The sequence below is a fragment of the Xenopus laevis genome, chromosome 2S (assembly GCF_017654675.1).
Source record: "Xenopus laevis strain J_2021 chromosome 2S, Xenopus_laevis_v10.1, whole genome shotgun sequence".
NCBI classification, from domain to species: domain Eukaryota; kingdom Metazoa; phylum Chordata; class Amphibia; order Anura; family Pipidae; genus Xenopus; species Xenopus laevis.
Window position 1 is genome coordinate 34,946,905 of NC_054374.1, and position 14,448 is coordinate 34,961,352.

The 14,448-nt window shown below is 36.0% G+C and overlaps 1 protein-coding gene across 4 annotated transcripts in view; it reads left to right on the top strand.

Moving 5' to 3' along the window:
* Positions 1 to 14,448, top strand: part of cnksr2.S (connector enhancer of kinase suppressor of Ras 2 S homeolog) — a 208,619-nt gene that overhangs the window by 98,831 nt on the left and 95,340 nt on the right. For 3 of the 4 annotated variants that reach the window (XM_041583636.1, XM_041583634.1, XM_041583633.1), the window contains exons 10-11: positions 7,744 to 7,890; positions 8,325 to 8,369. The exons of the other annotated variant lie outside the window; for it this stretch is intronic. In XM_041583636.1, the coding sequence (XP_041439570.1) occupies positions 7,744 to 7,890; positions 8,325 to 8,369 (192 nt within the window). The remainder of the gene's footprint in view (positions 1 to 7,743; positions 7,891 to 8,324; positions 8,370 to 14,448) is intronic. 4 annotated transcript variants of the gene reach the window in all.

The following is a 14,448-nucleotide window of genomic DNA, read 5'->3' on the forward strand; positions in this document are numbered from 1 at the left end:
CGGCGAATCGAAACAAATTCGCCCATCACTAGACCTGACTCTGCTACTAAGGGTTTATAAAAGGTTGCTTTTCTGTTGAATAGGCTTTTATGGGACAGCATAAAGCAAAAAAAAGTTTTTAATTAAAATAATGCGACCGATATACAGGATCGGGGGAATTTGAATTTACAGCATTTACCCTTATTTTCTTGCATCTTTTGCAAGAAAAGACGTAAAAGCATTTTTTGTTTTCCCATACTTTCTCACTTGGCTGGCAAACATATTTTGGGATAAAAAATAGTGGAAGTGGAGAAAAAAATTTATGTCTGAGACAACTCATTAAAATGTATTTGACTTTTGCTGAAAAATTGTCAAATGCTTATGTAAATGTGAAAAATGGACCTATGGGAATAACATAATTCAATTTTCATTTAACATACACTCAAAGAGACCACAGCAGTACTTAATTGTTAAAATGCTGCATTCATAAAGACTTCTATTGTTATCCTTTACATAGGGATAACATATTCCCGAGCAGGGGTGATCCTGGCCCCTCCGCCGCCTGAGGCAGCAGCAGTTGCTGCTGCCCCCCTCCCCTGTGCACTTACCTTTTTGTGCCTGAGGGGGTCCAGGGGGGTCCATGAGGGCGGCAGAGAGGGCCAGTACGCTAGCGCAGAGAGCCTAACTGCGCTCTCTGCACTAGAAGAGATGAATTTCCGGTTTGAAAACCGAAAATTTGACTGTTAAAGAACCAGGAGTGCCATTTTTGCAGCCCCTGTAACCTAGTGGGGCACTACCTCAACTCGCCTCATTGGCGAAGCGCCCCTGTTCCTGAGTGCTTTATAGAGCTCATAAATCAGTTCCTGGATCAAATAGAGCTCAAGGTCTATGCTTCTTTTACACATATTATGGTCAGTTAACCTGAATGTACAGTATACTTAAAGAGTACCTAGAAGAAACCTACAAACACACAGGGAAACCATATAAACTCCTTGCAGATATTGCCCCAGCTGGAATTGAACTTAGTACCTCAGTGCAATTAGTTATGATTACCGTTGCATTACATTGCTGCCCAGTAATGCATAGTGTAAAACCAAATAAAATGCTGCAAAACCAACTGCCTTCATTTTCAAGACTTCTCATATATTCGTTAAGTTTAGTGATACAAAAGTTGAGTATTAGCAAGTGTAAGACCTGATCACCTAAAAGTGTCTTTTATATCTGTGGTCTGACCTGCACAAACTATTGTGCTTTCTAAAATGCACTTGATTTGATATATATGACTAGCCGCAGAAATATAATTGAGCTATGCCCCCATACCCCACTTAAAATAATCACAAGTCTTACTATTTTTTGTTATTATTATGTAACATTATGAAGTATTGTCTAATATTAAGAGGGCTTATTTTGTATCATGGTTTGCATGTATATATATAATAAAATCATCATATATTTTTGTGGTTACTGTAGTGTTTAGGTTTTATATATGATAGAAGTTACTGCACCATTAATACAGCTGTTAAACTGCATGCACATAAGCAGGTGATTTAAGTTATAGAAGTTCAGATCTACAAAATATTTTATATGACAAATAAGCAAGGACATTTTAAAATAGTACTGTTGATATGTTGCCTCCGCCATCTCTTACCTGATTGTGTAAATGAAAAATACGTTTTTTAATGTGGTTCAATTTCTTTCTTTCTTTCTTTCTTTCTTTCTTTCTTTCTTTCTTTCTTTCTTTCTTTCTTTCTTTCTTTCTTTCTTTCTTTCTTTCTTTCTTTCTTTCTTTCTTGTTTCCAAATAATAATTTATTGATTTGTGACTTCATAGCCAGTCTACTAGAAAACATTTAACATAAAATAAACTCAATAGGCAATTGAGCAATAAGGATAAATTATATACTGTATTATTCTGGATCAAGTACAAGGTATTGTTTTATTATTACAGAAAAAAGGAAATCATTTTTAAAAATCTGGATTATTTGGATAAAATGGAGTCTATGGGAGATGGGCATCCTGTAATTCTGAGCTACGGAAACCTGTATAACAGGTTTCCAGATTACAGATTCCATACCTGTAACTGTAATAAAACATAGCTATGAACTTCCCTTATTACACATGCTTTGGACAGTTTAATATTATATAAAATTCTATTTTGGACATTGATTCCGAGGCATGGTTTTGCTAATGTCAATTGCGTTTGCTTGCCACTGCATGTTAATAATCAATGTACAACACAAAAAAGAAATTATGAAATAAACACTGATGCTTGCCATCCTTGCAGCATTGTCTTATTTAACTTTACATTTTTACCTTTCACTAAATCAACAAAGAAAAAGACACAAAGAATGCAAGCTGACACTTTCTTTTTCTAACCCCCAGATAAATCCATATATGTTGCAGAAGAGCATAGGAATATCCACAGATATTGTAGATATTATACGCCTATGTTCTGCCAAAATGCATTTTTAATTTAACACTTACATTATATAACATGTTTTTCACATACAATATTTGTAATTATTTTTCATTCATTATAATACATTGTTATTGGAACAATTAAATGACAAAGGTTAAACTATTGACGTTTTAGCAGGACCTAAGGAAACTGTTTTTACACACTAGATATGTATATGTACAAAATGTATGTGTATGTTTAATGTTCAGTAATGATGCAGGAGTGAACTGAGGATCATTCTAATTCTTGAAGAGCTGTTTGTCTTTGGAAAAGAATAGACCGTCTATGTAATTAGGTTTGTCACAACCCACATTAGCTTTGACCTGCTGTAAACCAAAGGGCATACCATGAAAAATGAGAAATGTCAGGATCTGGTTTTCCAATTCCTAATACCTAATACTGCTTCAGTCTTCTACTTACTGATGTATACTTCCTAAGGCCAATCAAGACATTTTACCTTACTTAAATTCTGATTAGTGAAATATTTTGAATAACTTTCTCTTCATACAAGCTTCTTCTACTTAACGACCTTTATTTAATTGCTCATTTTATTCCACCTACCATTCTGTTTGTTTTTCACCACAATTTGAATACAAATTTGAATTTAGCTGGCATCTCTCTGTGTTTTTTGTCAAACTGTATATATATATATATATATATATATATATATATATATATATATATATATATATATATATATATATATATATATATATATATATATATCTTGATTGGGGCAGCACTCCGCCTTTGGAAGATGCCTCAGGTGCACAGTAAAAAAGTATAATAGCAAAAAGGATGACCAGCAACACCGAATAACTTGTAGAATGTCCTTGCATGTCATTTCACAATACAACTTTGAGCATTCTACAAGCTATCTCAGTGTTGCTGGTCATCCTTTTTGCTATATATGTATATATATATATATATATATATATATATATATATATATAAGCAGCCGCACTCTGAAAACCGGACTTTCCTCAATATTTGCAGGTGCAGGGTCCTTTTTCAAGGATATATATATAGATCTAAATATCTAAGCATTGAATAATGGAAGAAGTTCTTAGAAGCAATATTTTAGTTATGGTAAAGTGATGGTGGAGGGGCTGGGCCTTTATGTTTTAACATTCTCTTGGTTCCCATACACTCATTGGTCCATTTTTTATCTCACTAATAGTGATGGGCAAATTAGTTTCACTTCGCCGCAAAATTTGCAAAACGGTAATTCTGACGCTCGCGTCAATTTTGACACTGGCGTTAACGCCATTGGGCGTTTGAATAATGTTGATGCACAACGGTTTGGATGCAGGCGACTTTTCCTACGCGCATCCTAATTTTTTGACGCCGGCAAATTTTCACTAATTTATTCCCCGGCCGCGAAACACGAAATTCGTCACGATTTCCCGCTTGCCGAATTTATTCGCCCATCACTACTCACTAATGAAAGCAGTTGGTGAAGCTTGACGTAAGCTATTTACATTGAACCTTGTGATTCTACATAGCAACTGCGAATCCTTACTTTTAACTGAACATCCCAGATTGTAGTTATTGTATATTATACATGAGATGGCTTTAATCTGCTAAATTTGAACACAAACATCAGTAATTTCTCCTCGCCACAATTCCAGTAGATACAATATACAGTAGCATGTGCTCATTTAGGCATCCACTTTAGCACTTTGAACATTTACTACATTCAGACATTTTTCTTAAGTTTCAGCAAAGCACATTTTCCAAATAAGAACCACAATTTGCATATTCAAATTTGATGGAAAAAAATAAATCCATTTTAACAAAAGTTTGTTTTGTCCAAGTGTGTTGTAAAGTCATTTGTTGTCACATGCCTTTATGGACTCAAACTTGGTTTGACCAAAGACAGGAGAAGAACAGGCCACAAAGTGTGTGGCGAATCCTGGATTTGGTGTATCTCTAGATAGAGAAGATTTAAAAACTTTATTACAATTTCTAACAGTACATTATAATTTAGTACAATTAATCTATTTTGTTCTTCATTTTAAAAAGAATGAGTGCAAAGATTGATGATGATATCAAAATACAACGAGACGCAACATGCAAAAATAATCCAAATACGTAGTGCTTTGATTTGTCAGTGTGGCATGCAGTGCATGTTTGACCATTACATTTATCTGCTGCATTGTTTATACAGTGTGTGTGTGTGTGTTTATTCAACAAAGCGCAAAATGTGGCAATACTATAATGGCTGAACTGGTTGTTATGGCTGATAAGAACTGTAAATATTTGCAGAGAAGTAATAGAAGATTGAATAAAGCATATTATTTAGCTCACTGTAGCACTATTAAGGACCACTGAAAGTGAGGAAAACACTGAAATAGATTTCAGTTGCCAGGCTGAATCTCCATTCACCAGGATTAGGTTCATATCCACTGCCCTCTAAAACAATGATCATTGTGCTAGTGCTATTTGTGGCACTTAATGAATGGACTAAATGCTTCTAGCACTAGTTCTTTAAGGTTCTTTACCTTGCCAGGCATTTGGGTAACTTGAAAACTTGTGCCGTATGGAATTGAGCATTGCCATGCATTTGTGCTTTTATTGGTGTTGCTTGTATATCATGGCTCATGGTCTCATGGCCAAGACTTACTTAGATGTACTTTTTTTTTTTAAATGCCATTTCCCTTGAGTATCAACATTTTGTTTTATAATATATCTATCGTGTATATATCCTAAGTAAAAATATGTATTTGCTCACCCCTTCAATAAGTATTGCCATTCAACTAAACTTTCTATACACCTCTCCTATTAAGATGTGTGCCTCAAAATGTTAAGGGGCAGATTTATCAAGGGTCAAATTTCGAAGTTGAAAATACTTCGAAATTCGACCATCGACTTGATTTACTTCGACTTTGAATATCGAATTCGAAGTTTTTTTTCATCGAATTTGGCTATTTGCGGTCAAAGTAAAATAGTTCGATCGAACGATTAAATCCTTCGAATCAAACGATTCAAAGGATTTCAGCGAACGATCGAACGATTTTACTTCGACTTCAAAAAACTTCGGCAGGTTTAATTTGTACTTCGATTATCGAATGGTTGAATATTTGAGCTATTTTATTTCTAATCGAAGTCGAAGTCGTAGTATCCTATTCGATGTTTGTAGTATCCAAAAAATTACTTTCTAATTTATTTTACTTCGAAAATTCCTTCGAATATACTTCGACCCTTGATAAATCTGCCCCCAAATGTAAATGTGTCTGCTGAGGGAGTGTGGAACTTTATTAGTCATCTGAACTAAAATGAACTGTAAATAAAGAGGTTCCTTTAACCTGCACAGTAATGCACCTGGATTTTCAGTGAAATGTGTTTAACTTGTCCTGCTCAGTTCTTGTATACATAATGTAATACACCAAGGGGCAGATTTATCAAAGGTAGAATTTGAAGTTTATGTGAAAAAACTGGAATGTCTAAAACTCAAATGAATATTACCAACCTGAAAACTCGAAATTAATTTGAATCGATTTCGACTAAACTCAAATCTAGTTTTTTCTCCGAAAAGAACTCGATTGTCAAGAAGGCTATTAACATCTTGTCACTGGACCTCTGTCGTTGACTTCTAAATGAACCTGGCAGGTTTTAGGTGGTGAATAGTCGAATTTGAGTTGTTCCCAGAGTCCAGATATGATACATCTCAAATTCGAATTTGAGTTTGAAATATTCCCGACTCAAATTTGTGATTTTTAATGAAAAATCCAACTATAAAATTCAAATTTGAATTTACAATTTGACCCTTAATAATATCTGCCCCCAAATGTTAGAACCAGAGAAACCCCACAGATCCACCACTTGTGTGAAGTCCAGTCCACATATTGGTTGGGTGTTCCTTTATTTCACACTCTGTGCAATTCAATTTTCCTTCTCTAGCATATATATATTTAATATATCTCCAAAAGGTTTCTTTTTTAAAAAGCAGTGGTTTGGAGAACCCACTTACAGAACAATTCTAATGCAATGAAACCATACCGTTTCATTAGGGAGAGGGCCCACTGGGGAGAAATTAAATGTAAAACGCCAGAATAAACTTTGAGATAAACAAGGTACAGAAGGCATAATCCCAGCCAAAACAACTGGAAGCAGAGAATCCATTGTATCCCCTAAAACACTATATTAGAAACTACACCTTACTAACAATACCAATTCCTTCAGAAGAATTCTCTTTTTCCCTTTTCAACAAAGTGGACATTATTAGCCCTGCAATAAATTTAGATTGATTCCCACAAATACAGAGATCAAGTTACATGTAGCAATGATGGAAATAAAGTAAATATGTGGCCGTGCAGTAGCATGGCTCTTCTATGCAGAAAGGTATAGGTCTTGAACAAAATATCGTCAAACATGCATTTTTACAACATTTCTTCTGTTATATGAAAGGTTTCCTCATGTATATTGCTACCCACAGAGCCTAATGATAGCAGGAAACAAGATCTTTGAGGAAGCATTAAAATGCTTATCTGAGCATATTTAGTCCTCAGAATCTGGTCTCATTTATTTTTAATTTTTAAACAACACAATTGTGTTTTTATTCAGTGCTATTGTTAGAACTGTCTTCCCCAGATAGTAGAAGATTAACTTGCACATTATACATAAAATCCAACTGCCCAGTGCCATTAAACGGGACCCATCACCCAAAAAAAAATATTCAAAATCCTATTTTATCACATTAGTCAAGCAAAATTAACTTTAATTACACTATATAAATTATTTAAATCCTGTTTCCTTCAGTCTGGGAATTCATAATTATAGCAAACAGGCAGAAACCATTTTGTGGACACTGTTATTAAGACAAGCCTTGTATCATCTCAGAATCTTGTTTGTGCACCAGAATGGGGGACCCGATGTCCATTCCCCATGCCCTGGCTACACAATTAAATGGTAAAGAGAATGTGTGGAGAGCAGAGACATCTAGGAAGTGCTGAATGGAAAGTCAAAGTAATTGTCTTCCCCGCCTCTATTCCCATGGCATAGAGGAGGGGCAAACAAAGTTTGTTTGACAGTTGAGATTTTTAAATGAGCTTACAACAGCTATGAATGCTTTAATAAAAAATAGAAATTGGATTTCATGTTTAATTTGAAAAGGACATTTATTATATAGATTTTTGTGTCTGGATGACAGGTCCACTTTAAATAGCCGATTATTTTGCTTCTATTTGATATCTGATTGTGCCCAAAACAAAATCCGTGTCATATAACCCCTTCTTCAAGAAAGGGGCTCATTACATTATGAATACTTTACCTCAATTATATTGTAATAATTTTGCTGGTTACCAGGTGGGGTGGCAGTTGAAAAATTTGGTGAATGCACTACGAGAGGACCCGAGTGGTGTTATCTTAACTTTGAAAAAGCGACCTCAGAGCATGCTTACCTCAGCACCAGCTTTACTGAAAAATATGAGATGGAAGCCTCTTGCTCTGCAGGTAATAATAACGCTTAATCCATAAGTCATGCAATTTCATATTAGCTTAAGGCAGAGTTTGTTATGCTTTAATGTGCCTCATCCCGGCAGCGTAAAATTACCAATTTACGCCTTTTAGAGTTACTTTTGTAATGACATGCTCTCGTGGCCCCATGGCTTCATTTTCTTCTAATTCATCAGTAGTAGAATTTGATCATCTGCTGCAACTAAAATGACCTAAGCTTTGCAGGAAATAACGCTGCATTCATTTGCTATCCATGTGGCAAGAATAAAATATGGTTAACGTCCAAGTCTTCTCCATACAGCCGCTCAAGAAGCCAAAATGTAAAAATGAATGGCAAATTTTCATCGTCAAGCATTAATTGTTCATTTGCCTATTGACCAAGACACGCAACTACTGCAAATGAATGATAATGTGTCCTTTTATTTTTTTAGTGGTATGATGAGGAAATGAAAACTTATTCCTGGACACGTATATCAGTAAGCAACTTAAAGTTACTAGACTTTTTTTAGAGAAAGAATGCGTTTTTCTTTTATTTCTGTCTTTTTAAAATACCATTATTGTGGGGAGTAACTAGACATCGCCATATCTGTCTAGGCAGACCATTTCTGGTCTTTTAACTGGCACACCTGTATGCAAGCGGATTTGCTTTTTATTCCTTTTTATTTGATGATTGGACTAACAAGTATGAAATGTTGTATGGATTCTGCATATGCATTGTGTTAGCAGAGCAACCAATGAGCAATGTCTGAGAGCACAAGCAGCCCTGGGAATAATTAGTCAAAACCTATAAATGACAGGTAAAACTCCTATAATTTACCATTTACTATTAATCTTTATGTAGAAGATGTTATAACTGAATTGAGGTTAAACTCTGATTAAGGTGAAATTCTATTTGAAACATCTGAAAGTTACCTTTTAACTTCCCAATCCATTAACTGCATTAATTTGAGGTTAGACTCATGATTTCAGTTGCAGTTGAGTAGTGATGGGCGAATTTATTCGCCAGGTGCAAAAAATGGACGCTGGCGTCAAAAACTAGACACCGGCGCCATTTCGCGAATTTTTTGCCGTTTCGTGAATTTCACTGGAAATTCACTAATTATTTGGTGGAGCAAAACAGATTCGCCCATCACTACAGTTGAGTGTTTTAGGTGCATACAGTCAGTTGCAAATGTATTGTGCCATCGCTATGTAGCTTCATTCATCCTTATATCTATGGTCAAAGATATAATCACAGAATTATTCAGATCATAGATTATAACGCAATTTACAGATGTCTGTTACAAAACAGAATCTCTGACCCTTCAAGAGAAAACTATCAATTTTACTGCGGTGTCTTCTGTTGTCTTGTGATTGCTAAACCACAGCTTTAAAAAAAACTTTTCTACATTTTCTCCTTCCCTTTTATTGCTGTCAAGTTGATTTTTTTCATTGACTTAATTGATTTCATTGTGTTTGGCCTATAGCAATATCTTTTGTTCCATTATGATCCATTCTTATGAATCGCTATGTTTTAATTTGAGTTTGTAATAATATATATAACAAAAATAATTATAATTAGTTTTAGTTTTTTGATGATCTTTTCAATTGATATCACTCTAAATGACCCCAAGAAAGGCCTAGAAGTCCAGAGGCAGAGCGCAAAGCTCTATAATGGTTTTATTTTAATTAGAAGTACCTGAATAAAACATGGGCATTTGCAGTAGTTTTACAAGAAGCTCCCAATGCTTTCATAATTAAAATTCCAATAATAGGATAATAAAAGCTAAAATACCAGGTTTTCAAAAGTTAAATAATTAACTCAGCAAAGTCAGTTTGTTCTAGGCTTTGAAGTTACATATTAAATAAAGACTTGGCTCTATAGAACATGCTCCCAAAATATCTATAGACAGCAGCTGGTAGCATATAAAATAAAGTAGTGTTATGGATCATAATAAATTAGGATCATGAACACTAGTAGGTTGATGCAGTAAATCTTTCAGGTCTCAAAGTGAAGAACTCACCAGTTTAGAGAAGGGGTCCAGGTGCACTGCCCTAAACCTTCAGCTGAGGGAGCGGATAACGCTATAGAAAAATTGAGCAGGCACTTCCAAGGACCAATCTTCCAGGCAGACTTTTCAATTAAAACGTATTTTATTTATTCAAGTGCACTAGGACACTTAGGATACTTATTCATAGCCTATGATTAAGTATCCTATCGATACGTAATGCATTATGTTGTGTCCTAGTGCACTTGAATAAATTAAATACTTTTTAATTGAAAAGTCTGCCTGGAAGATTGGCCCTTGGAAGTGCCTGCTCAATTTTACTGATCATAATAGCAACATCTTTAGCAAAGAATACTGTGAAACTTTAATGAACACAGAAGCATTGAATGCTGACATCCACATATATATGGAATTAGATTCCCAACATAAAATTTACTTACTAGTTTATCACCACTGACCGTTTACACGCAGCTCACTATTTTCAGGGTTGGACTCAAGACACACTTCTAGACAGTACAGTAAAATAAAAACCTCCTTTGCCTTATACCCTGGAGAAAAAAAACACAGCAAAATTGCAAGGTCTATGGTATATAAGTGCAGAATATACTGTAGTTTATAAGATGAAGAAGAGCAACAGCACATGAACCTAGTTTAGACTCTTTTGGTAGGCCAAATAGTCCCACATCCAAGTGCTCCAAGGCTGTACTTGTTCTCAACTAAAGCAGTTTTTCCCCTCTATTTTATGGATTGGGAAACTGCACCAGACCACCCATTTGAATTAATATGTTAACCTCAACTGAAACATTTTTACTCTGAAATTAAGCATTTGACATCAAAATAGTCCAAAAGCACACATGAATTTCATTTGACTTGATGGAATTCCTAAACTCCTCAATGTTTTCCAGGCTTGGCACCATTTTATAAAAGTTTCCACTTGTTACTTATCTTTTTTCAAGTAGTGTATTGTACAATTATTGACATATCATATGCTTAAATGCACATTTTTGGCAATTGTTAAAGGAGGTAAGGAGGAGGTAAAGAAGGTAATAGGAAATGTAATAATAACACATAGTAAGGGGCCGATTCATCAAGAGTCGAATATCGAGGGTTAATTAACCCTCGATATTCGACTGTGAACTAAAATCGTTCGACTTCGAATATCGAAGTCGAACGATTTTGCGCAAATCCTGCGATCGAACGATCGAAGGATTTTTCGTTCGATCGAACGATTAAATCCTTCGAATCGAACGATTCGAAGGATTTTAATCCAACGATCGAAGGAAAATCCTTCGATCAAAAAATCACAGGCAAGCCTATGGGGACCTTCCCCATAGGCTAACATTGAGTTCGGTAGCTTTTAGCTGCCGAACTAGGGGGTCGAAGTTTTTTTTAAAGGGAAAGTACTTCGACTATCGAATGGTCGAATAGTCGAACGATTTTTACTTCGAATCGTTCGAATTGTTCGAATTCGATCGAATTCGAACGAATTTAACCAATTCGATGGTCGAAGTACCCAAAAAATACTTCGAAATTCGAATTTTTTTTCATTCGAATCCTTCACTCGAAGTTAGTGAATCTGCCCCTAAGTGTCTGTGGATTATGGCCCTCTATTGCCATGTAACGGGTCAAAATGAAACCTGTTCGATCGACCATACGACCGATCTCCGCCGGATGAAAGATGTCGGCACTCTCCAAACACGATCCGAAAATCGGACGAATCCTCGATTCATACGATAGGATCTGTGCGTCTATGGTCAGCTTAAGGATGATCCTCTTTAACTATAAATGAATTGCTATATTTTATATCATTATAGTGTGGCTTGTTTTATATTTGAGTTAGAAATCCAGGAAAACTATTACAGGAAAATAATGCAGAATGTATTGGATGTAGAGCAGAATCTGGAAGCCAAAGTTAAATTGCCAGCAAAACAATAACACTTGTATAAAAAGAATTTGCTATGCAGCTCACAATGGCCAGTTGCTGAGATGTTTGCATAGTGAACGTTGTTATTTGGAAGACTCAGCAAGGACCTTGTGGCATTCATTAGGCTTCATCTTCAAGTACATGACATTTGGACTCCATTACTGCCGAGATTGTTGCGTACAAATGTGGGTTTAGAACATTACCTTGGACTGTTGTTGCTATAGAGCATTACAAATCAGAATGAAAATGTTCACGCATTTTAGAAACATCAGAAGCATTATGGACTATTTATCATTTAAATATGCTCCATCGTTTGTGATTATTTCTTTTCCCATCTACGTAAGTTACATTTCCACCCTGATCTACCCCACAGTAATGTCACATTTATTGAAGGTGGTTTTCAGAAGTAAATAGCAGTGGATTTGCCTTAAATGAGAGGAAAACTGTGCAGCAGCAGTTTATTGAACAGATGTGGGCGAGTGATTGTAAACCTTCTTGTAACATTATGTTTAGAAATGTTATGGTCTATTAAACCTGTATGTGCAGTTGCTTCATATTCTGCTAGTGGGATTTCAATTGTTTCCTTCCTTTTCTGCATCTGTCCAGAATAAACCAATCACTTGCCCTGACTTTTACATTTCCTTGCACATCGCAAAGCAGACCAAAGTAAAAAAAAGATTGTGCATATATTTTACTTTCTTTCATTTTTAACTTATAGTTTCACAAGAGCAGTTATTTAGAGCTGGATTTGTAACCCTTTTTCTCTCATTTACCTAGTTGCCACCGCTTTTAAATTGTGAAAATAAATCACCATATTTTTATTTACTGTGTGTGTATATGTATGTTGATGCATTTATGATATAGACTTGATGATGCTAAGATATTCAAAAAAATTACCTATAATATTAAAAAATCACTACATGATGTGGAAAGGGCATGGTTATGTCTCATATTGTAACAGAATGGAAGTTAAAGTGACAGTCACACAGTATATGATAAATGAAAGGGCTGTGTATGGTAGTATGACTGCACTCAAGCCTGTTTCTGTAGTTAGGTTAGTATGCATGGATACTGCCTGAATCTTCCATATATATATATATTTAGTATTTACACACCATCATTACCTGTAACCCCCTTCCAGGTAGAAATAACAACCCACTATTATCGATGGGCGAATTGGTCCCCTTTCGATTCACAGAAAAATTTTAGAAATTCGTGAAAAGTAGAAAAATTTTCAGGTGTCAAAAGCGACACCAGCGACAATTTGACATGCATTTAAGTCAATGGGCATTCGTTTAATTGTTGACGGCGTTGGAATTGTCACCGGCGTCTAATTTTTGCAGCAATTTCACAAATTTATTCGCCTGCAGCAACACATGGAAATTTGCCGTGAATTTGCGCCTGGCGAACACATTCGCCCATCACTACCCATTATATACATGCAGTGCTACTCTCTGTGGGGCAAATTCACTAAGCGATGAAGCGCCGAACGCTAGCGTTACTTCGCTAGCGTTTGGCATTTTCGTTACTGCGCAAATTCACTAACGAACGCTGGCATAGTTTCGCTAGTGTTACTTCGCACCCTTACGCCTGGCGAAGTTTCGCTAGTGACGTAACTACGCAAATTCACTAACGCGCGCAGTGTACTGAACGCTACCTTTTACGCTAGACTTCCTTCGCCACCTCAGACCAGGCGAAGCACAATAGAGTAGATAGGGATTGCTTAAAAAAACTCAAAATTTTTTCTAAGTCCCAAAAAAGGCTGGCGTGTTTTCTACATTATGGGTGATAGGCTGAAAAAGATCGAAAATTTTTTTGGGGCTCCCCTCCTTCCCCCCTACATCTCCTGACTCATGGCAACTTACCTATACAGTGGGCACATGTGTAGGGCAAAATAAAAATTTTATTTGATGTTTTGAAGGTTTTCTAGGCATTTGTAGTGATTCTACGTATTCCTCCATTGAAATTTGAATTTGGCGCCGTATGCAAATTAGCCTTCGCTAGCGTAACTTCGCTTTACTTAGCGAATCAACGCTAGCGCAACTTCGCAACCTTACGCTACCCCTGAGCGCAACTTCGGATTTTAGTGAATTTGTGAAGCGCTGGCGAAACTACGCCTGGCGAAGTGTGGCGAAGTGTGGCGAAGTGCGGCGAAGTTACGCCTGGCGCAACTACGAATCTTAGTGAATTTGCCCCTGTGACTCAAGAACTCACTTGGATTTTTTTGCTAACAAAGGTGCTAATCTGTACCATTTCAGTGACCCATAGCAAGTCCACAAATAGTATTTGCTGATTGGTTACTACTGGTTTAGTACCTACTGTATGTTGGTAAATCAATTCCAAAGTGATTTGCATTCTTTTATTTTAAAGCATGGCAGCTTTGTAGCATTTACATGGCATTAAAGCCTTCTAAATGGCACAATGGCAATGGTAAGAGCTTATTTTGTGTAATGATGCCCATGTGTGAGTGACGTATGAGTTGAACCAAATTGTGTGGTTTAAAGATTTATGAGGGGGCAGTAACAAAGTCTAGATCCTGCTGCTGCCTTTGTGAAATTCCAGCTCTGCAAACTGGGAATTAAGTGGATGTACTGACAGCCACTTCTGTTGGCTGAAGAGAAGAGGATTCATTTGTGAAATAAT